The sequence below is a fragment of the Labeo rohita genome, chromosome 16, assembly GCF_022985175.1.
Source record: "Labeo rohita strain BAU-BD-2019 chromosome 16, IGBB_LRoh.1.0, whole genome shotgun sequence".
In the NCBI taxonomy this organism is placed as follows: Eukaryota; Metazoa; Chordata; class Actinopteri; order Cypriniformes; family Cyprinidae; genus Labeo; species Labeo rohita.
Window position 1 is genome coordinate 29,380,648 of NC_066884.1, and position 24,569 is coordinate 29,405,216.

The 24,569-nt window shown below is 38.9% G+C and overlaps 1 protein-coding gene across 1 annotated transcript in view; it reads right to left on the bottom strand.

Annotated features, from left to right (window-relative positions):
- Positions 1-21,975, bottom strand: part of gask1a (golgi associated kinase 1A) — a 36,242-nt gene extending 14,267 nt beyond the window's left edge. The window contains exons 1-2 of the mRNA XM_051131991.1: positions 21,694-21,975; positions 8,332-9,681 (exon numbers count right to left, since the gene is read on the bottom strand). Coding sequence (XP_050987948.1) covers positions 8,332-9,681; positions 21,694-21,696 — 1,353 coding nt within the window. The 5' untranslated portion in view covers positions 21,697-21,975. The remainder of the gene's footprint in view (positions 1-8,331; positions 9,682-21,693) is intronic.
- Between the last annotated feature and the right edge of the window lie 2,594 nt (positions 21,976-24,569).

Sequence of the window (24,569 nt, forward strand, 5' to 3'; positions counted from 1 at the left end):
CACAGAAGCAATCAATCAGATTCCAAACTCTCCACCATGGGCAAGACTAAAGAGGTGTCCAATGATATCAGGGACAAGATTGTAGACCTACACAAGGCTGGACCATCGTGAAGCAGCTTGGTGAGAAGGTGACAACAGTTGGTGTGATTATTTGCAAATGGAAGAAACACAAAATAATTGTCAGTCTCCTTCGGTCTGGGGCTCCATACAAGATCTCACCTCTTGGGGTTTCATTAATCATGAGAATGGCAAGGAATCAGCCCAGAACTAACTATCCGGAGCATCTTGTCAAATATCTCAAGGCAGCTGGGACTGTAGTCACCAAAAAAGCAACTGGTAACACCTTGAAGGACTGAAATCCTGCATTGCCCGCAAGGACCCCCCTGCTCAAGAAAGCACACGTGCATGCCCGTCTGAAGTTTTCCAGGGAACATCTGAATGATTTAAAGGAGAACAACTCAACTCGCCATCTTTGAAGGAGGAGGAATGCTGCCTATGACCCTAAGAACACCATCCCCACCATCAAACACAGTGGTGGAAACATTATGCTTTGGGGGTGTTTTTCTGCTAAGGGGAGAGGACAACTGCATCACATCAAAAGGATGATGGACGGGGCCATGTACCGTCAAATCTTGGGCGAGAACCTCCTTCCCTCATTGAAAATGGGTTGTGGATGGGTATTCCAGCATGACAATGACCCAAAACACACGGTCAAGGCAACAAAGAAGCACATTAAGGTCCTGGAGTGGCCCAGCCAGTGTCCAGACCTTAATCCCATAGAAAATCTGTGAAGGGAGCTGAAAGTTTGAGTGGCCAAACGTCATCCTCGAAACCTTAATGACTTGATATTGATCTGCAAAGAGGAGTGGGACAAAATTCCTCCTGAGATGTGTGCAAACCTGGTGGCCAACTACAAGAAACATCTGACCGCTGTGATTGCCAACAAAGCTGAACTATTGGACTTGAAAAAATCTGTTAGAGAATAATCAGAACCATGCAGTTAACATGATCATCTTAAAATGGCTTTTATTTTAAAACGTTGAGAGTACAGGAACAAAAACTAATTCAGCATATAACATTTAATATTATTTTCAATAAAGGCTAAATCTCTGTACATTTTGATCCTTATATTCCAAATGAAAGGACATTGAAAACTGAAACTCAAAATAATCCATCAAATAATGTCACTACAGTTCAGTATCCTTTTAGTTATGTTAGTAGTTAGTCATAGCGACACACAGGCCACATTAACAACACTGTTTTCTGAGAATTACCTGTTTTCTGCCAAATCTTACACAATCCTAGAAACAACAACGATAGATTGATAACATGCTTGCTAAAGGTGAGGAGATAATTAAACTAAGCTGCATCACAGTTTCATTATTTACATGTCAAACGTACACATTTAATTAGATGCAATCCTCCTTTATTTTAAACAACCCTGTGATTCTGTCATGAATCTGGTCGGTGACCTACGGTCCGCTCAGCACCAGATGTCGCTCTCGCTCTATCATCACACACAGACTGTTGCGCTACACCCCGGACTACATCTCCCATCATCCACCACGCTGATTGTGCCATACACCTGTGGCCAATCAGAAACCCTATAAATGCCCTGGACTTTCACTCGGTATTTACCGAGTATTGTGGAGTGTTATGTGGAGAACTGTGTCAGTTGCGTTTAGCGCTCTCCTAGTGCTAGCACTGTTTCCTAGTTCCCGTGTTCCTGAGTTCCCTTAGTTTTGTATTCTCGCCTGGCTACCTCGTTTTCGTCTGTCTCGCCACCTGCCTTCTGGACTCTTGCTCGTTGTAAGGATTACCTTTCTGTCTCACGTCATGGACTATGTTCGCCGCTGATCGACCCACGCCTGCTTCATGGACTACTCTCGTGCCTCGCCCCAACATACCTGTTTGTTATTGTTCTGACCCAGCCTGCTTGACCATGTATTTGTCTCGTCCCAATAATAAAAGCTTGCGTATGGATCCCCTCGCCTCTCGTCTCCCTCTCCACATTACAGAATACTCGGTCACAACAGGATCCAGCAGCTTTACCCCCGGACATTCAACAGGTATGGACACGACAAGGATTTTATTCAGATTAAAACAAGGACCACGTTCATTAGAGCAACACTTCCGTGAATTTCTGGCAATCGCTAATCATTCAGATCTCCCGGACTGTATATTTATAGAAATTTTTTTGCGATGGCATAAATCAGCCGTTAAGGGGGGAGGCTGAGACGCGAGGGTCCGCGCTCATCACTAGCTGCCTTCTTGGATTATGCATTGTTGTGTGTGGGCTCATCGCTTACCCAGTAATGTCGGCCGCGCAACCTGCTCGCAAAATGGCGGCTGCACCGGAGCGCGTTCACATGACGGCAGCTACAGCGGAGCCCATGCTCAAAATGGCGGCGACAGCGGAGCCCGTTCACAAAATGGCGGCGAAAACGGAGTTCCGTCACAGCTGCTACCCGAGTTCAGTCAAGTTGCAGCTGCGTTTCCTAAATTCAAGTCAAGTTTCCAACAAGTCAAGTCAAGCAACAGCTGCTGTTCCAGAGTCTAGTCAAGATACGGCTGCCACTCCAGAGTCAAGCAAAATTACAGCAGTCGTTCCAGTGTCAAATCAAGTTACAGCTGTGTTTCCAGGGTCAAGTCAAAGCTGTGTTTTCATATGTCAAGGCAAGTCAAAGCTGCTCTTACTAAGTCAAGCTACAGTTGTATTTCCAGTGTCAAGTCAGGTTACAGCTGTGTTTCCAAGGTCAAGTCAAGCTACAGCTGCTGTTCCTGTGTCAAGTCAAGTTAGAGCTGTGTTTCCAAGGTCAAGTCAGAGCTGCTCTTCCTAAGTCAAGTTACAGCTGTGGTTCCAGCGTCAAGTCAAGTTAAAGCTGTCGTTCCTGAGTCAAGTCAAGTCAGAGCTGTCGTTCCTGAGTCAAGCCAGGTCAGAGCTGTCATTCCTGAGTCAAGTAAAGTCACAGCTGGTCTCTTCGAACCAAGTCAAGTCATCGCTGATCCTCACAAGCCAAGTCAAGTCACCGCTGGTCTTCATGTGTCAGGTCAAGTCACTACTGATCTCCATGAGTCAGGTCAAGTCACTACAGATCTTCACAAGCCAGGTCAAGCCACAGCTGGTCTCCATGAGCCAAGTCAGGCCTCAGCCGGTCTCCACGAACCAGGTCAAGTCACAGCCGATCTCCACGAACCAGGTCAAGCCACAGCTGATCTCCATGAGCCTGGTCAAGTCACAGCTGATCTCCATGAGCCTGGTCAAGTCACAGCTGATCTTCATGAGCCAAGTCAAGTTATTGCTGTTCCAGAGTCAGGTCACGTCCCGTCCGACGGCCCAGAGTCAGGTCACGTCCCGTCCGACGGCCCAGAGCCAGGTCACGTCCTGTCTGTCTGTGCAGAGCCTCCTCACGTCTTGTGTGACCTCCCAGAGCCCCGGTCACATCTCCGCTGTCTGTCCAGAGTTTCGTCACAACACGTCTGATTGTCAAGAGTCAAGTCAGATCACGTTCGACCTCCCAGAGCCTCATCACGTCATGTCTGCCAGTGTGCTGGCGGTCACTATTCTGAGTATATGGGCTGCACACTACGCTCCTGAGGTCACGTCTGTTCACAAGTCTGCCCCTGAGCTCACGTCTGTTCACAAGTCTGCTCCTGAAGTCACGTCTGTTCACAAGTCTGCCCTAGAGGTCCCGTCTGATCTCAAGTCGGCTCCAGAGGTCTCGTCTGACCACGAGTCAGCTCTAGAGGCTTCTTCCGCCGAAGAAGCCGCGCCAATGCCTCCAGAGGTGTCAGCTCCGGCTGTAGAACCTCCTATGGTGGCGGCGTTAACCTTTACACACTCTGCTTCTCTCCTTGTTCTGTCTGCCTCCTCTGTCCCTGCTCTCCCCAGGTCCCAGTCCATGACGCCGCCTCCTGCTCTGCCCTGGAGGGCCCCTGCGCCTCCTGCTCTGCCCTGGAGGGCCTCTGTGCCTCCTGCTCCACCCTGGAGGGCTCCTGTGCCTCCTGCTCTGCCTCCTGCTCCGCCCTGGAGGGCTCCTGCGCTTCCTGCTCCGCCCTGGAGGGTTCCTGCTCTGCCGGTTCTGCCTCAATCACCGGGCCCTCCGCATGGACCTGGTACTCCAGCCCTCGCCCTGTCTCGCTCCCGCCCCACCGCTCCCCTGGACTGTTGTTCTGTTGGAGCGTCTGGAAGCCGCTCTTTGGGGGGGGCTATGTCATAAATCTGGTCGGTGACCTATGGTCCGCTCACCACCAGATGTCACTCTCGCTCTATCATCACACACAGACTGTTACTCTACACCCCGGACTACATCTCCCATCATCCACCACGCTGTGGCCAATCAGAAAGCCTATAAATGCCCCGGACTTTCACTCGGTAGTTACCGAGTATTGTGGAGTGTTATGTGGAGAACTGTGTCAGTTGCGTTTAGCGCTCTCCTAGTGCTAGCACTGTTTCCTAGTTTCCGTGTTTCCTAGTTCCTAGTTTCCTAGTTCCCGTGTTCCCGAGTTCCCTTAGTTTTGTATTCTCGCCTGGCTACCTCGTTTTCATCTGTTTCGCCGCCTGCCTTCTAAACTCTTGCTCGTTGTAAGGAATACCTTTCTGTCTCACGTCATGGACTATGTTCGCCGCTGATCGACCCACGCCTGCCTCACGGACTACTCTCGTGCCTCGCCCCAACATACCTGTTTGTTATTGTTCTGACCCAGCCTGCTTGACCATATATTTGTCTCGTCCCAATAATAAAAGCTTGCGTATGGATCCCCTCGCCTCTCGTCTCGCTCTCCACATTACAGATTCAAGCAGGGTATAACTGCCTGGTTATCAATTACAATCATTGTTTTAAACAACTAGGTTGACTAGGTCATGAACTCACATCAGTGATTGCTTTTTTTTTTTTTATTATTAAAAATGATTCTAAGAGCTATCATAAGAAATATCAGAAAGAAAAGAAAAACAAAACAAACAAAAAAGCAGCCTTATATGAATCTGCTCAAAGGTGATGTGTAATTTTTTTTTTTTCATGTAGAATTGCTTTCTCCTTTGCTAATTTAATGTCAAGGTCATTTTGAGTTTAGTTTGAGCAAACTCAAAACGTTTATTATCTATATTAATATTAGGCTTTTACTTTCAATTTGCATATAAATAAAAGCTTTAAATTATATAAAGCTTTAAAAATCATTAATAATTACATGCTTTTCTGTAGGTTTGTTGTAAAACTATAAAAATTCAGCTGATTAATTTGCATTAATATAGTCGTTCAGCTGTTTTGTCAAGCTTTCAGCAGTGGTGTTTAATCTTTTCTTCTAAATATGTTTTCATTTTCATTAAGATTTCTTAATCTTCAACAGAGATGAGAACTGACTCTCCAGAGAAAGATGAATTAGACTGCAGATGTCACATTTTAAATGCACATTTTCCATAAACAATGTTGGATTTGTCTAGTTTGTCAACTCTGAGCCTACTATAAAAGTTAGAGTTTGTTTAAATTATTTATAACGCAACAGGCCTCTGGCTGAATGAGCATCCGGCTAACCTAACACAACAGTCTTGGCTCAACCAGTGATCTGAGTTTGAGGCAGGACTTCCTGTTAGTCTAACCAATGACAGATAGGCCAATTGTTCAGAAAACAAGTTTGAAACCCACAATTCTAAAATAACCCACTTCACCTTTAAGAGAGTCTGTTCTGAGCAGGAAAAATGCCAACGCTAAAATGGAAAACATGAATTATTTTAAATACCAGCCTTGGCAGGTAGGCAATTTTTTACTTGGCAGCACCCTAAATTTTGTGACTCATAGAACAGTTTTCTCACCATAGTGGTCAAACACATAATTTGAATGCAAATAAACTAAAGTCATATAACCTATACCTTTTAATATTAAATTAGTAATAATTTCTATTTTATGGTCTACATTTCCTAGTCTTTTTTTATATTATTCGATAGGTCCAACCCTACTTCTGGGGACCCACTGTCCTGCAAAGGATATTTCCAATCTGTTTCAGCTCACCTGTGTTTGTATGTTTGATTTAGCTAAACTCTGCAAGACAATGGGTTGAAGACCCTTGGTTTTAAGATAATCGTGTTTTGTTTTTTTTTAGAATGTTTCCTATCATTTTAAATAATCAGAATGTTATCTATGACAAGAGGGTTCTATAGCTTCTTATAAAAAAAGTGTTCCTGTGGCTCAGTTTGTCCCAAGTTAGGGGTAAGTTGACCTGAGTTAGGGGGTTAGATGCACCATCTGGGTGAAAACTGACCATCTGACTGCATCTGATTCAAAAGCTAACTTAAACTAAATAAAACCCAACAACATTCATTTTAATTTTCAATCTTTAATTGTTTGCATTTCTGAAACACTGTGTTGAACACCAAAGTTTTAACCAGACTAAACAGATAGAATGAAGAAATAAATGGTAAGGAAAGGAAAGGAAAGGAAAGGAAAGGACGTAACATGTGGCCAAGTATGGTGACCCATACTCGTAATTTGTGCTCTACATTTAACCCATCCAAGTGCACACACACAGAAGTGAGAACAAACACACACCCGGAGCAGTGGGCTGCCAATGCTGCGGCGCCCGGGAAGCCTTGCTCAAGGATCTCACTTCAGTCGTGGTATTGAGGGTGAAGAGAGCACTGGTGATTCACTCCCCCACCATCCCTGCCGGACCTGAAACTCGAACCCGCAACCTTTGGGTTACAGGTCCGACTCTCTAAACATTAGGCCCCGACTGCCCCCTAATGTCACTGAAACTAATAAATATTTTAGTCAAAAGATTCTTTGCATGGTACCTTTTCTGCAATGTCGAACTGGCCATTAGGGACTACAGGTGGAAAGATATATTTTATTATAATGTGACTGAAAGTAAATTCTAGTTCTCAGAGAAGGATTTGGTGCACTTGTACACTGTCCATATCAAATAAACTACAAATATATATATATATATATATATATATATATAGTTCAGATGCAAAACCGGCTCCGCCCTGGAGGGTTCCTGTTCTGCCAGTCCTGCCTTAATCACCAGGCCCTCCACATGGTCCTGGTACTCCAGCCCTCGCCCTGTCTCGCTCCCACCCCACCGCTCCCCTGGACTGTTGTTCTGTTGCAAAACCAGCTAAAAGCCATCTCAGTCAAAAATGAGATAATGATACTGAGTGAATGCTCCTGTCACATTGTAATGCCAAGCCAGCAGAGGGAGCCCTCACCCAAATACTGACTGCCTACGCTCACTCTGCTGCTTCTACATTCACTTCCTGTTTGGGACTATTTAAATTATTTTTAAACAGAAATGTGCTTGCTCATTGCGAAGTATTGCCAGTTTACCTGCCTTACCGAGTGGTTTCCTCCGATTATTCTGCCTGACTATTGTGTATGATCCTGCTTTGTTTTTCTGATTTACGAGTTCACGGATTACCCTTTTGGATTGTTTGTTTGAGTGGACTGATGTTATGGTTTGGACCTAAAGCCTGCCTCATTACTATTGTCTTTTGGATTGCCCCTTGGATTGTCGACAGATCGGACTGCTTTACAGTTGCTGACCCATTGCCTGTTTTCACGTGTTTGTTTACTGCTGCTAATCCCAATAAACAACCGCATATGGATTCTAATTTGGCCTCAGCGTCCACGTTACACACATATTATACGTTCATCAAATACTTTTACTTCAAACTCGCTAAATTCCAGCCTCAGCCCAATCAGAAGTACCAGTACTTACATAGAAACCTATACAAAGTAGCCAGAAAGAAAAACATCAGATGGATTTAGCTGGTTTTGCATCTGAACCCTTCATATATATATATATATATATATATATATATATATATATATATATATATATATGATAAACTAAACCAGCTGCATAATATCACATTAAAATATCAGTTTATACTTCAGATATTTAACCTAACTTCAGTGCCTTATGGTAGGGTAAGTTAACGTCCTGGCTCAACTTACCCCAGCGCATTTGGCTCACTTTGCCCTATAGCTGGCATTTTGGAAAAGCCTAGCTAGCTTACCAATACATGCTAATGTTTAGCTAAATGATTTGCGTAGTTTTATATGTTGCTAAAATGAGTAAAAATGGGTGCCTTCCACTTCTCCCATGTGTTTCTCCTTTTCACAGTCTGGCAGAAATGATGTGATTCCAAAATACATGGTTATATGACAGTAAAAGTGTACAGTTGCCAAGATACAGGGGGTGGGTTAATTTATCCACTGGCTCAATTTACCCCACTCTCACCTATCCAATTTACTCTCATTAAATATATAATAACACATTAAACTGGAAAGTTTGTGGAAACCAAATGTTGATTTTAATAGTGTGTCTTACCTGCAGCAGAAAGTCAAACAAGGTCAGTCGCCCCCACTCTGAATGATGAACTCCCACGCAGATTGTAGAGTTCAGTGGCACCCGAGTACCACACCTCCTCTGAAGTAGAGTCTGATATTGTGGCCAAGTGAGTGAGAAAGAGTTCTGGTCATTTTCAGCATCAGACAGATGTTTGATGCTTGGATCCCACCATATCACTGGTCTGGGAGATCCGTTGGTGTACTTGTATGGTAGAATCTCACTGTTGAATGTTCTCAACACTGCGGGCAAGCTCCGGTTCAGACCCAGAACTCTGTCCAGGTGAAAGGAGAACACCTCAAACCAGTCATTGGGACGTTTTATGAGAGCACAGTTTCCTGTTTCACACCGTGTGATATGATTGTCCCCTCCAGGAACAAATATGTCTTTTTTCTCACTAAATCCAACCTGAAGCACTTGTCCATGGCCCGGAAGCCTGGCTTTACTCAACACAGTGCCCCTGGAGAGAAGTGCCATCTTTTTTATATCGTCCTCACTGAGCCAGGGTAAAGACTCTGCTTTGGTTTGGTTCCAGTTTTCAATGAAAGTTTCATCGGAGACCATCTTACACCAGTCATTGGCTGACTCCTGGATGCCTGCCTCTCCTGGAATCCTGGTTTCTGCTCTAAATTTGGGCCTCTTCCTCTCAGAGGGCCCTGCTTGTCTTTCATGTGTTCCTGGATCTCCAGGGGTCTGTTTCAATTTTACCACCTGCTGTGCATCAGAGAACTGCCCCACAAGTCTCTTTGCTTTAGCCCCATCTGGAGTGCATTTGTGCCTGCACGTCTTGTTGTTTGGGTGGAGGCTTTGGATGCTGGCAGACTGAGGGAATGCTGGGTCATGTCTGGAGCGACGAAGATGGATGATTGGGTTAGAGTTGCTGCTATTTCCTAGTTTAACGACTCGCCCTCTTTTGGCACCATCTGCAAATGCCGTGACTGGACGCTTGTTTATGTTTTGCAGATACTGCTCTTTTTTGTTTGCTTTGCTTTTTGCAGGCTTATTAGTTGATAATTTTTTCTCTACTGTTTTTCCAGAGGAAAATGATAGTTGGTGATGGTTGAACATCAGGAGATGTTTAGCAGAATCTTTCATTTCAGGGTCCTTCCAGGTTTTGCTGTGTTCGTATGAAGACGTTGGCGAATAATGTCTCAGAAACTTCTCAGCCAGTCTGTTGGGTTTGTTATTACGGGGGCCCCGTACATTCAGCCTGCTCTGCTCAGATGGGAAGGGAGGAAGGGTGTATATCATCACCACTGATAGACTGAAGAGAAACAGGAAGGCCACCACAAACCGACATTTTAGTCTGAACTTCAACCACACTTTTAAAGCCTGCAAGACACAGCAGAGAAGATAGTGGTATAGACAAATAGTACAATAAAGTCAGCAAGCAAGTCGTAAATGTCAAAGAGAAAAGACTTTGTAAACAAGAAAAGCAGTTTGGATTTCAAGGAAGGCAAAGAAATCTAAATGAGGGGATATTTTTGGAGGGGATTCCGAGGTCTGGAATTTGAATGCACATGCCTGAGATTCATTTCACCCATTTCCATATGTGGTTAAGATTGACATTATGCCTTCAGGCTGGAGATTTTCCATATGTGTCCATTCTATGTTGCTCTCCAGGTTCTACAGATTCAGACTGGAATGCAGACTGGATCTTTCACAGCTGTTAGTTTTACAGAGATATGTAGCACAATTAATCAGCCTGAAAATGAAATGTTGGATTCACAGTTATTCTTATCATATTCTTAACATGAATAATTAAACAGAGTCTGGAGAATGTCAGTGTGTTCGGCTTGTGTTTTAGCTGCATTCTCTAATTTTCCTGCCCTAGCCATGACCCATTCTAAATTTGGTGAAGCCTGTTATTTAAGGTTTAGAAGAGGTACCAATCATCCTGAAGCTGTACACACAACTGTGAATAGAAAAATATAGCTTGAAACGACTGCTGAAAGTCAGAACATTTGTTAACTGTGACAAATAGTGTTACAGTGTTACAAACAAGTTAAGTTAAAATAAAGTAGCCAAATGAGAGTAAAGCTCTTTTGTAAAAGTTAGTAACTCCACAACACTATAGTGAAAATGCATTTTTTAGGAAAAAAAAAAAACAAAAAAAAAAATATATATATATATATATATATATATATATATATATATATATATTTTTTTTTTTTTTTTTTTTTTTTTTGGAACATGACACCTAAATGCAATATATTTTCACATATATCTGGAAGCTAAACAGAAATGAAATTTCTCAATACTGTGAGATCTCTCTCTTCTGGCTGACATGTTTATGACTTTAGCAGATAGTACCTGTGAAAGACTTCTATTTTGCTTCAGTTTGAAGAATGCTTTGGTGTGCAGTTTCACAAGGCTTAGAACTATCACACAGCTTGCAACAGGTTGGGGCCTGTTTGACTGCTAACTACACACAAAAAAGTAAATGTTTCTTTGAAGGCAAGTGGATATAATTATGCATGAGGAAATCTTGCAAATTTCTAGCTGATGTATTTCTAGCTGATGTTTGGGTATGTAGGGATTCACCATGTTTGCTGTGAAGTAGTTTGGTAAAGGAGTCAAATACTGTAGATGTACAGTGGACACTTAAGCCACACTTAAAATGTGTTCAAAAATCTATAGTTAATTTAATTACCTGTAATTTATTAAAATAGTATATTTTGTGTTCAAATAAATAGTTAGGTCATCTTTATTTTTATATAGTTCTTTATTCAATACACATTGTATCAAAGGAGCTTCACAGTGATAAATATAATCCATTATGGAAATGTATAAGTCTGCACGATAAATCATATTTTAATCATGATCATGATCATGGCTTCTCTCTGTTTGTTAAGCATAATCATCTGCGATATTTGCCCTCTGGGTATTTATCCTAAAAAAACAAAACCAAACAAAAAACAATGATTTTCATTTGCAATTTTTGTTATCTTGCATTGGTAACAAGCCTCAACAAGCTTTCATGTGTGCGCTTACCAGATGTCAAGAGTTCAAATCCCTCACTCAGAGCTTAAAAGAGCAAAATAAAAAAATAAAAAATACTAAAGACATAAATTAGTCATTTTGAATGCTACAAGGGAATTCAGCCATCACAACATCACAATGTTCAGTATGAAAATGGATATTTCTTTTGAGATATTTCTCAAAAGAATACATTAGATTTAGATGTTAGTTTAAATGAAAGCAAAGGTATTATAAATTCAATGAACATGCACAGTTAAATATCCCAAATAATTCAATATATACCCAATAATTAATAATTATAATAATAATAATAATAATAACAGACAAAAGAGGTAAGATAAAAGGAAGTGTTTTTCCACTGAACTAAGCTTTTTTATTCCTACCCCATTGCCAGATATTTACTTAATTTTAATATATTTTGCATTTTCTTCTCAAATAAATGTATCTTTATTTTAAAATGTTTATATATTTTTAGATAAATAAATAATACTGAATTAAAAAAAAAAACAGTTTGGTTGAAGTGCAGGATAAAGTTTATGCCTTTTTATTTACGGTTACAGGCTTTAGATCTGTAAAAGAGATTTGGCTCTTTCCCACACATTTACAAACCATATTTACAACAGCAGCAATTCAGTTCCACAAAGGAAATCTTTAAATCCAGGTCAGCGTATTAACGGTGAGTCAGAGATGAAACCCCTCAGCAATTCACATTTTCTAAACAAACTGTTAAGAAAACAACAACTAAAGCAACAGCCTCTCGCTGATCCAGTGACACAGAACATCTACCAAAACAAATAAAACAAAACCTTCAAAATCATTAACAAATCTTAAACCTCCAAAAGTATCAAATGTGTTTGATTACCCACTGGTGAGTGAGTGGAGAGCTGACTAGATGTTCAGACGGTTAAAGGAAAGTGTTGAAGGTATGGCTATGTGAGGAAACTCTAAATAAACTTAACTTCACACTTAAAGTTGTTGTGTCTGCGGGTTAGACCACCCTTGCAAATGAAGTGTCTTGTAAGCTCTCAGTAATTCTGTTAACAACAAAGCATAATGACACCATAGTGTGTTAAACTGGCAAACGCAAACAACACAAACAAGTATGGCAAAGACATCACAGTTCAACAAGGCAGCGATCCAAGCACAACAAACACAGGGAGACAGACTGAGACCACAAAGACGAATTACTCAGACAAGTACAATGTTTTGGGGAAAACATGTTCACATCTCAAAGCTATTGTTTTTCAATAGTTTTTTTCCAAGTCTTACTTGCACAGACTACGCCTTCATGATTCAAAACAGTGTATAAATCAATTTCTAGTGAAATAATGGAAAGCAAGTAAAGGAGTAATAAAAGCCAAATGAATCCAGCAAACATGCTGTCTGCATTGAAAATATGACATGTCAAGACATGGTAGTTACTTCTCACCGCACATTTTTTTAAAGCAGGGTGTTTGGGGTGTTAATGTAAGGTGATATCTATCACTTCTGTTTGTTCTTTCTATCTTTTTCTCTTATCTGCTCAATTCATTTAGCACATCTAGATCCATTTTACCAGCAGTGATGAAGCTAATATGAAATGTTAATACAAATGCTGCCTTTAAAGTAAATATATATAGTATAGTATAAAATATTGTAAAATATAATATAGAAGCAATTGGGTAAAACAACGCTAAAATTATTTAAATGGTTTTCCCAACCCAATCTCATGAGAAATTTTAACTATTTTAGAAAGTGGTGCTTTGTATGAAAAAATGCCCTAAGCATGAAGGTCCATTCCTACACCTAAACATAACTGTCAGTGACAGAAAACGTACAATTGAGATCAAACTAATTAGCAACCAGTTCGCCAAAACTTAGTCTTTGTATTGCCATAAGAGTGTGTTGGATTTAGAATTAAAGTGAAGGATTCTGAAATGACCCACAGTTTAATCTAAAATAGGTCAGTTGCTTTTTCTAAAAAACACAATGTTGAAATGCCAGTTTATCCAGCTATTCATAGACGACAGGGCATAGCAAGAGAGAATTGGCTTAACTGTCACACTCTTGCTTTAAAGGGCTAATCCAGATGAAAGAAAATAGACCAAAATGTGTAACAAAACAGAAACACTATTCAGTGAAAGTTCTTGCTCCCACACAGTCAGAAAAAAGTGCAATAATTGTACCCTTAGGGGTAAATCAGCATGTTGCTCGGGCAGCACCCTCAAAGGGACACCTTTGTACATTTTTTACCCCTAAAGGGTGCATATTAGTACTTTAGAGTAGTAATATATACCCTTGTAATAGCAATATGTACTCTTATGTTACTAATATGAACCCTTTGGGGTAAAGAAGGTACAAAGATGTCCCGTTGAAGGTACTGCCCCAGTGGCAAGCTGTTGTTCCCCTAAAGCTACAATTTTTGCACAATTTGTTCTGAAAGTGCACTCACCCGCTCGCTGGCTACTCTCATTGAAAATAAATTGTGATCATTCTGGTAACTCTTGCCAAGCAGTTCCCCGTGCTTTCATTCACTGTCCTTTTTCACTTCGGCTGCTGTGTGTCTACAGCACATCATAGAAATAGGTTAAGCGTTTTGTCCATGAAAAACTCTTTATGTGCTAGAAGCCAAAAATGTCGATGGATGAGGCAAAATTACTGTCTGTGAAAATCGACATCTCACATGTGCTGTCGGTGGAGCTTAAAAGTGAAGTATGTCCTTTTTTAATGTTTAAAAAATACCTTTTCCTATCCCAGATTAATATGTATAGACAACTGTAAGTAATCCATTTACTCTGTTTGCAACATTTGTGAAACCAATGGCATCTGTCTATCTTGTCTGAATCCACTGACCATTAAAACATATTTTACTGGACTGCAATACGTCTACTTTATTGAGAAACCTGTTTCATTCTGTTGATGGGTTTTGAAAAGGTTTCTTTTATATAGTTTAACTATTGTTTAAAAAATATTATATTGCTGGTTTAAAATGGGCTGGAAATAATAATAAAAAAGAATTACAGAGGCAACAGCAATAATCAAAACATGAATATTTATTATTAAGCAAGAACACCCATGGACAAAAATATAAGACAATTTCAATTTATTTGGGTGAATACAGCATAGTATACAATATTACATACATTTAAACTCGTTTAACAAGCATTTTAGAAATAAAAAATGCAACATTTAAAAGTAGCATTTTAATTTAAGTGTATTCAACCATTACCTGTAATCACTTTTCACCAAAATAGCGCTAATTCTCGTGCTGGTGTGTCACCAAAAACTGAGCCGGTGATGGGCTGCTGTTCGCTGGGGGAAACGCAAACCTCAGGCCGCTACCTCACGTTTAACTCATAGCTGAAAGATGCCATGACTGACTCCATAACCTGCCCATAAACAAACAGTACTGAGATTAGAGAACATATTATAACATCAAATTCAATTCAATTCAGTATTATAACGGATAAAATCAGTGTATGTTATGCAAAGCAAAAGGCATTTCCATCATGCGAAATGACTGCTGCTGACGCAGCTGACTGACATCTTGTCCTTGTATGATACGTTACTGTAGAAATTAAATAAAATTTATACAAACCTTTATTTTGCAGAACAAGTGACCAAATCAGCGGCGCTGAGAACCGCTCTCTCCTGTAGTGGATGCAAAAAGTCTCCGGTTGAGTTGTTTCATTGGAGACAGGCTCAACCCAGTGGCTGGGTAGAAAAAAATAACCCAGCATTAAAAATGACCCAGCAGTTTAGTTACAAAAAAACTACCCAGGACCTGGGGAAAAAATATAAAAAATAATCCAATAAATGACCCAACAAGCTGAACCCAGCCATAGGGTTTAAAAAAAAATAAGCCAGCAGAAGCTGACATGGCGACAGAAAATAAACTTTTATTGACCCAGAACATTCAAAATAACATAAATACGGTGTGTATCTTAAAATGGGCATTGATCCAGTACGTACATGTGTCCTTGCAGCCAACAGGGTCCACTGAGGAGGAGTTGCTATCTTTCTGATTGAATTAAAATAATATATAGAATGTCGAACTACTTCACAACATCTTTCTCTGTCAGGAGCAAGACAAAGGAAACAAACAAACTGCCAGCAACTGAAGGCTTGTTTATGGCAGCTGCATTAGAGATCTGAATGAACACCTTCTCATGACAACAGAGAACAAAGACTCACTCAGTGCTCAAATGTATTTGGGAAAGATGGTGCTCTGAGCCCCTTCAGCTGCAGTGCATATCGCTCTTCCTCATCCAGTCATTTTAAGCCAATATTCGTTTAATGAAGGGTGATTATTCACTGCTGGTGTTGCATAAGATAATGAAGAAATTTAGTAGGCCTAAATTACCTCTTACTATACATTTATCTGCATGTTTTTATATTGTCAAGAAATGGTTAGGTCCAAGACAGAGAGAAGGGTTGGTTTGGGGTGGTTAAAAATATCATATATTAAGATATTATAACTAAAATGATTGTCATTGTGCATACCTATTACATTTATGCTTAAAACATATAAGTATACAAATATATTCAGATCAGATGGAAATCTTGCAATATGAAATACTGATATTATTGCAACATGTCATACTGCAGTATCTCGTTCAATTTTAAGATGCGGTCTCAATTTCTATTCTACTGCGTTCCATCTTGCTGTTTTCAAATGTAAAATGAATGCAAAAATGCTTTGCATTTGTTTTGTATTCAAATTTGAATTGCTCCAATAATAGGACAATTCCATTTTGTAACAGAGGGGATGAGTTCTGTTGCGCTTTAGAAACAAAACAAAACAAGACACAGACATCATGCTTACAATAAGAAATCCTGTAGCCCCCTAAGACTAAACTTAACACTTTTTGTCAGCATAGCAGGAACTTCCATAGCATGACCGGCTGTGGGAAAACACTATTTGATGTATGATCTTTCATGCATTGTGCAAAGGTCAGCATTACACTCTTAACCATATAGGAGGATTCGCGGCACCATTGCATGCAGAAGGAAAATAGTTCAGGGGGAGCAGAAGGTACGGTGAGGGAAAGAATGAGAGAGAAAAGAGAGAGGAAGAAAGAGAGATCAGCCATCTGCTGCCGTGTCTGTCCTACCTCAGAGTGTCATCAGCGGAGTGTCTTTCTTATTATAGAGCAGATGCTTTTGACACTAGTGTCATCCTGAAATATACAATGTGCGGGGCTGTGTGTGTAGGATGAAAATGTGTCACTGACAGCCTGCTGCAGTCATTTATATTCACAAACAAAAAAAAAAACAAAAAAAAAAACAGCATAAACCAACATAAAAAAGAGAAAGAAACACACAGCAACAGGCTATTGTGGCCCAAGCGTTGTTGAATAAAAACATTGTCAAGCATACTATTATCTGTGCACGTGTAATACCACAAACAGATGCCATGCTGCATACATTCAACATTCATTGCAGAACAAATGAGAGTATACTGTATACTGTATAACCCCTTCATTTTTGTTAATGTTTTATGTTGCTGCCTTATGTTAAACTGCTTTAAATTACTTTTTTTTCCCACATCAATCTACACTCTATACACCCTAATGGCAAAAGCAAAAACAGAATTGTCACAACTGCATAAATGTATAAAAAAAAAAAAAAAAAAAAAAAAAAAAAAAAAAAACTGAAATAAGTACATTGCATAAGTATTTATACCATTAACTCAGCACTTAGCTTAAACACCTTTATAGCCTCAGATCTTTTTGGTATGATGCAACAAGCTTTGCACATCAGCATGTCGCAATTATCAACCATTCTTCTCCTCACCTCTTCACCTTTCAAGCTATATCAGCTTGGATAGGTGCAGATGCACATTTTCAGGTTTTTCCAGAAAAAAAAAAATGTATTGGGTTTAAGTCCAGGCTCTGGCTGGGCAACTCAAGGACATTCACAGAGTTGTCTATAAACCACTCTTGCTGTGTGCTTAGGGTCATTGTCCTACCCAGTCTGAGACTGAGGGGGGAAGTAATTTAAAGGCAGCAACATAACATAATGTGGAAAAAATAAATAAATAAAAATGAAGGGGTATGAATACTTTTGCAAGATATATTACTGGGAGATATAGAATGACAATGTTTATATGCATTTTATGTAAATAGTCTGCTGCAATACTATTTGTATTTTAGCTGATGTTGCTCAGAGGAATATTTATTGGTTTTAAGCTTGAGCTCTTGACAAAAATCTTGACTGAAAATGTTTTTGATAAACAAATTAAAATCTGTTTAGCATCTGTTTGTCAGTAGATGTATGTCAACAATGGTGGCAGATTTGGTTTTCAATTTAATATTTGTAGTTTCACTGGACTTTGGATGAGAAAATAGAGAAGTGGAGTGTAAATGCCTGAGAGCTGTGTGCAGGGTTTTTGCTGCCCTATGACCTATGACCAGGTCTACCACTGACTAGAGGGAAGAATAATACTTAATGTAACTTTAAGAAAATGTAAGTTTTTTTTTTTTAAATAAAAACTGTGAGGATTCTAAGTGAAATAATTGCAAACAGCTAAAGCAGGAGATTTCATAATCACAGAAGGGTGCTGACAACCAAGTTAATCACAGATTTTTAGCAGGGCCTAGGCTGCGTCCACATTAATCTGGATATATCTGAAAACAGTGTTTTCTTTCCTAGCGTTAGAATTTTCAAGCATTTTTTTTTTTGAAAGTTCATTGTCCACACCGAAATGTTTGAAAACGCTTCAATCACTTTACTGCACGTGTATAAAACTTGATAAAAGCTCAGTGAGATAAGACTACACATAATTCTTTTTGCACATTCATTTTATTAACAAAATGTTCCATGACTCACTGGTGCATCCAGCTCACCCTCAAAAACGCCATCCATGGCCTAATACACAATTGTCATGTTCTGCTGTAGAACAACAATTCTACTTTTTAGGAATATTTTTTAGGAATTTAATATAAAGGCTATAACATTATCTACATATCTATATGCGTCGTCACATGACTAAACACTCAGCAGTTTTTGAATATCTCCATTTTCACAGTCCACACTACAATATGAAAATGCGTGTTTTCAAAAACACTGTCGCGGTGTAGATGGAAGGCCAAAACACAGAGAAAATAACATGTTTTCAAATTTAGCTGGATTAATGTGGATGTAGCCTCTAAAATAAGGTCTACATCCAATACAGTAAATACCTCAAAGAAACTGATTTTTAAAAAATAATAATAATAATGAAAATTATGCATATCTACCTCTGAAAATTTCGGATCTTTTGCTGGATAAACCCATGGAATTCAATAACAGGCTACAGATTTCCTGCATGTAATTACTCCATATATAGGCTAGCTAACAAATTTCATCATATTTCTTGATGATTTACATTTAGTCTCTCCCTGACACTGACTTGCTCTAAAAGCTCAACAAAATTGTGTGCAGGTGCTGTTACTCCATGGCAATTTGAGAAGCCATTATTACAATGTCACAACTTCCTCAGACAATCAATTCTAATTCCCTTGGTGGCTATCTCACTCTGCCATGCTCATTCACTGCTCACTGCTCATTGGCTGCCTCTGATTAACAGGCAGACCAATAACATTGCAGAAATGACTTCTAAATAATGTTATGTGAGTCAGAGTCAAATCTCAGTTTATGATGAATTTATTCAAACAAATCTTAAAAGGAAAGAAATCTTACTGACTCAAAATGTATATGTGAAATATGATGGTACTAAATGATATTCATGTTCTGTGATACCAAGATGGTGCTATGGTTTCGAATGTTTTGATTAGTACCACGTCTTTTCCAGCAAGAAATTTGCACAGCTACTGATTTTACATAAAGGAAAGAAATAAGTCTGATGCTTTAACTGTTGCTTGGGAATCTGGGACTGCCGTACTTAAAAGTTATCAGAAGGAAATACTGCTCTCTCAGGAGTGACTAAGTCAGCCAGGCAGTAACTGGCAAACTGGTTCTCTAGACCAGATGGCACAGATATTTTCAAACCTAGTTCTTCTTAGTGAATTCAAGATGTTCAGCAATGAGTCACATTTAGCAGATGTTACAGCATAAGTTCTGAATAAAACGCAAAATGTTTCAACCTCACCTGCAAAAGCTTCAGCTATGAAAAAGACTTTTGTAAAATGACAGTGATGTATTGGTTTTGCAGTTCATTTCCCTATATTTTCACTTTAATGTCGAAGCTTTAAGAGACCGCTTTAGGGATGGCAATATTCTGTGGGTTTTCAGAATTCATAAATCTGTGGCAAAGTTTTGTTTTTCTAATCTTGTAGAAAAGTCATGCCAGCTATCATAAGCCAACACAAACCGAACGACAAACGTAAATACATACAAACAGCAACCTCCATAATTACTGGATATAAAAATGTCTTTTTCATTGTTAAATGTTCTTTGATCTGAAAACATAAAAGAATCTGCCCATTCTAGAACTGGCAAGAAATCAGAGATACGCATAAAAATAGGCAAGATTAGAGAACAGAGACTGAGACAGAAGGTTGTAGGCATTTATAAACCAGACAATGCGTTACAAATAGCGTATTGTCCACACAGCAAGGACCACAGTCGGACATTTGCAGGAGCTTTTAGCATCCTGGTGTCAACAATACTGTAACCTGCAATTAAACACAATCTCCATGCCAACAAACCATTTAAAAGGTTTGCCAGAATAAAACCCTTTTGCTCTTGCCAAACTTGTAAGTGCCTAGGGTTTCCTGTTGTTTAAAAAGGAATTGGCTAGTACAGAGAAAAACACAAAGCTTTCTGGCATAGATTTATTGCAAAAGGTTTGGTATAAAAGGTATTATGTCGTAGAGAGAATAAACGAATCTCCATGTGAGGTATGATTATTTGGTTTTACTTTCAAAACACCTGGTAATCTTATTAAAATACCTCCAAACGGACTCCATATTAAATTCCAGTTTTTACATCAACATCTGGATGCCAGTGCCAGCACGCATGGAATATTTTGTCTCACAGAGATGCATTATTTCCTGCATTTTTCATTATTTTATTACACAGCGCTCTGAAAAGCTTGATTCTGACTAGTCGTTTGCAACATTCTGAGGTTTGTTATGCCATGATAATAGCCGTTGTCAATAGCAATACTGAATAATAAACTGCTTATCCAGGTATCTGAGGCCAGCACAGCTTTTATGTCCCTCATATCATACCGCTGACTTGCCCTTTCATACAAACACAATTGGTACCATCTTACATCTTACTTATTGACTTCACTGTCATAACATATGTGTAAAAATTGTACCTTTAAGGGTCAAAAGAGTGTAACTATAGGGCAGTATCCTCAAGGGGGCACCTCTGTATCTTCTATACCCCTAAACGTAACATAGTAGTACCTCAGAGTAGTAACGTACCCTTAAGGTAGAAATATGTATTCTTATGGTACTAATATGCAGCCTTTAGAGTTAAAGAAAGCATAAAGGTACCCTGGGATAAGCTTTTGACCCCTAAAGGTACAATTTTTGGAGTGTGCCATAGAACTGCAGAGAGTGAGTAGTAATAGTATTCCAATACTGTTCATCTTGTTGACAGGATGACTGTTTTGTACATGGTAACATGTTATAACATAATAAGCAGGTAAGATTTTAAGCTTCACAGTGGTGTCCTGATCATTGTTTATTTTGCAAAAACAGCTGGCTGGATGTTCTGCCATCAAAGAGTGTCCACCTGAATGCATGAGTACCTAAAGTAGTGACTCATATCAAAGATAGCTTTAAATAATTTAACCTCATAAAACATTAGATTTATCTCAGTGGTTCAGTGATCAGCAGATAAAGACCACATGCATTTTTCATTGGCTTCTCTGCAAATAATTGCAATGCAATGCTTGGTAACTGCAACCAAACCCTCACAGGCAAAATCCAATGATCTTTGGGTCTGCTGAGTCAGGGAGTTTAATGGGGTCTGCTGAGAAGGGCTGGCGCTGGGATGAATGATTCAAAGAATTCTCAATGCTGAAAAACATTAGGCACTGTTGTTGTACAACTCTTGCATTATGTATTTATACTCCTGCCGAGTATAAATACATACATCAGAAGTCTGATCTTAATACACACAATGGGCTTTAGTGCCATATCCTACAAACAGCACTGGAACAAATTCTTTTGATCTGTTTCAGGACTATTGTTTTTTTTTACTGAATTCAGATACATTCTAATAGCAGTAATTTATCTGGCTTTGTGAGGGTTTGCATTGTGAGTTAAACAATAAATGCTCATCTCAGACAATTTTCATTCACGCTTTCAGTATTTGATAATTAACCACTGGACATGACATGAAAGCAGTTAATGTGTAACAGTAACTACAGATAAATCATTCTGAGATAGTATAAGAATGGAAAGTTCTCAGTTGGAAACTTACCATTGTAAACACTACCGATAGAAGTCTAATGTGTTTCGACTGTTCGCGCACAGCATCAGCGCCACATCATCTTCATTCCTGCGCTCCTCATCCATGCAAACACAGTATTATTCCTGCATGTAAACCTTCTTGAAGTTACTCTTATCTTAACTCGTCCAGTGTATGCATGAGATGCATCTAAAGTCACGTTGTTTAGTGACTTTCCCTTTTTCTATTGCAAAGTCTCCAAAGTCTCAGAACAAAGCTCTGATCTCTAGCAACACGTTGCAGGAGGATGGTAGACTTGAGAAGGGAAAGCGGAGTGGAGGTTTGGAGAGGAATGTGCTGTGTAACTTGAGAAGAGACTTTAAAAAAAAACATACTGAGGAGATTTATTGTCCTGGGCTGGGCGCTTCAAGAGTTTACGGCGTATTGCTGATGCACAAATGTTGTATGTGATCTTCATTTAATTTTCATGTAAACAGAATCCTCATTCAGAAGACAATTAAATTAGCTACGGTAACTGTAATTTCAATCAAAGAAGTTGCAGCTACAGTTAATGTTGTGAAAACATTTCTATGGGAACTTGGTGATAGCCTCCACTGTCAACTAAAAAAAAGAACAAAATGATGAAACATTCTGAAACATTGTTTGAAGAAGATACCATATAAATAAATTATGATTTCAGAGTACTTACAATAATAGCTACTTTGGTAAATTAGAGGAAGAAATGTAGAGCTTTGTAAAACAGTTTCACTTACAATTTACGAAGAAAATGATTTATATAAATTTTATTATTAAAGAAATATTTCACATTTTGTTTTACAATCCATAAAGAGTATGTCTAAAAATGGTTTAATGCATCTAAAAAAAACTTATTTTAGGACTATACTGTCCTCTTCTGGTAGAATGGTGATTTACAGTAGAAGGGAATGACTGAAACCAGACTAGTCCATAGAACAGAGGTGGTGAACATCGTTCCTGGAGAGCCACAGCCCTGCAGAGTTTAGCTTCAACCTTAATCAAACACAGCTGAACAAGCTAAACAAGGTCTGAATGGTTACAAGGAAGCTATAGGCAGGTGAGTTTTATTAGGGTTGGATCTATATGTTACAATGGAAAAACCTGGAAGGCTGTATAAAATAACACTTTTTACAGTTTTTAGAGTAACAGGGGTGACAGGACACACGTTCTTCAGCACAAAGCACATTCTTTGTTTACATAATACTGTAAAGTTTTACCATTGTCAAGTCACCTTTATTTATTTAGTGCTTTATACAACACAGATTGTGTCAAAGCAGCTTTACAATTTTATAAAGGAAAAAAGTGTTAATAGTGTAAAATAGTGTCCTCCACATTAGTAAACAGTCAATTTTTCAGTTAAAGACAGTTCATTGTTGATTTACAACATTACATTTCTACAAGATCTGATGTTTTAAAGGGTGTTGTAATTACATCATGCTTCCATCTGTTTGACTAATCTATCTCATCCCTGTTACCCACATCAAAACCTGTTACTCTGAAAAGTAACAGGGCTGAAAGTAACAGGTTTGACAATTTCAGACTAATTTGCTCATTGCTAGCTAATAGTTAAGTTCACAAAAGCAATAATTGTTGATGCTATTGATTTATTTTTTTTTAAATAATATTTATTTGACTTTTGATGTAATATTGATGAAATAATACATAGTATTGTTATGTTTTTAAATCGCAACTTTATTTGTTGTTATATTAATTCTGTTTATTATTATGATTATTTCTTAGGGACACAAAAAAGGCACAGATTTTGTGAAATGACCCATATCCTTTTTGAGTGATTATTGATCAAGTTATTATTCAGAGTGATTATTAATCAAGTTATTAGTTACCATACATTAGTAGCAGACATGCCTACGTGACCAATGTGTACTCAGAACATTTAGGTTGCTTCCTAAGAATAAGCTGAATGTGGTCTGAAATTCTCTCCTTTTCTCTCTGAGAAGCTGCACTCATTGTCTGTGTGTTTTGGAAACATTACCGGATTAGAGTAAGAGCTCAGCTACACTACCTTCAAGTAGATAAGTGTTTCTCTATGTATGTGCGTTGGTATCTGTCTGTGCAGGACTAGATTCCAGAGAGATTCGTAAATGGCACCCAGGAGGAAACACTCATATGGAGGTCTGCTGTCACCCTGGTGTCTTGATGGCAGATATACAGTCATGGCCAAAAATATCGGCACCCTTGCAATTTTGTCAGAAAATGCAACCCTTCCTTCAGAAAATTCTTGTAGTTGCAAATGTTTTGGTACTCACATGTTTATTTATTTATTTAATTATTTATTTATTTTTTTTTTGCATTGGAACAACACACAAAAAACAAAGAAGAAAAGTCAAATCTGATACAATTCCACACAGAACCCAAAGAATGCACTGGACAAAATTATTGGCACCCTTAACTTAATATTTGGTAGCACCCCCTTTGGAAAAAAATAACTGAAATCAGTCGCTTCCTGTAACCATGAATGAGTTTCTTACACCTCTCTACTGGAATTTTGGACCACTCTTACATTTACATTTACATTTACATTTATTCATTTAGCAGACGCTTTTATCCGAAGCGACTTACAGGTGGGGAATACATCAAGCGATTTGTCCTAAAGAGGCAAAACGACTTAGGAAGTGCTCATAATACCATATAACAGGCATTGTTCAGATAAGTACAAGCTAGAAAGGGAAAAGAGTAGAATAAAGGAATTTTTTTTTTTAAGTCAAATAGTGTCGAAAGAGATGGGTTTTCAGCGGCTGCTTGAAAGTTGTTAGGGAGTTGGCATTCCGGATAGCGGTGGGAAGATCATTCCACCAGCCAGGAATGGTGTAAGAGAATGTTCTGGAAAGTGATTTTGTGCCTCTTTGTGATGG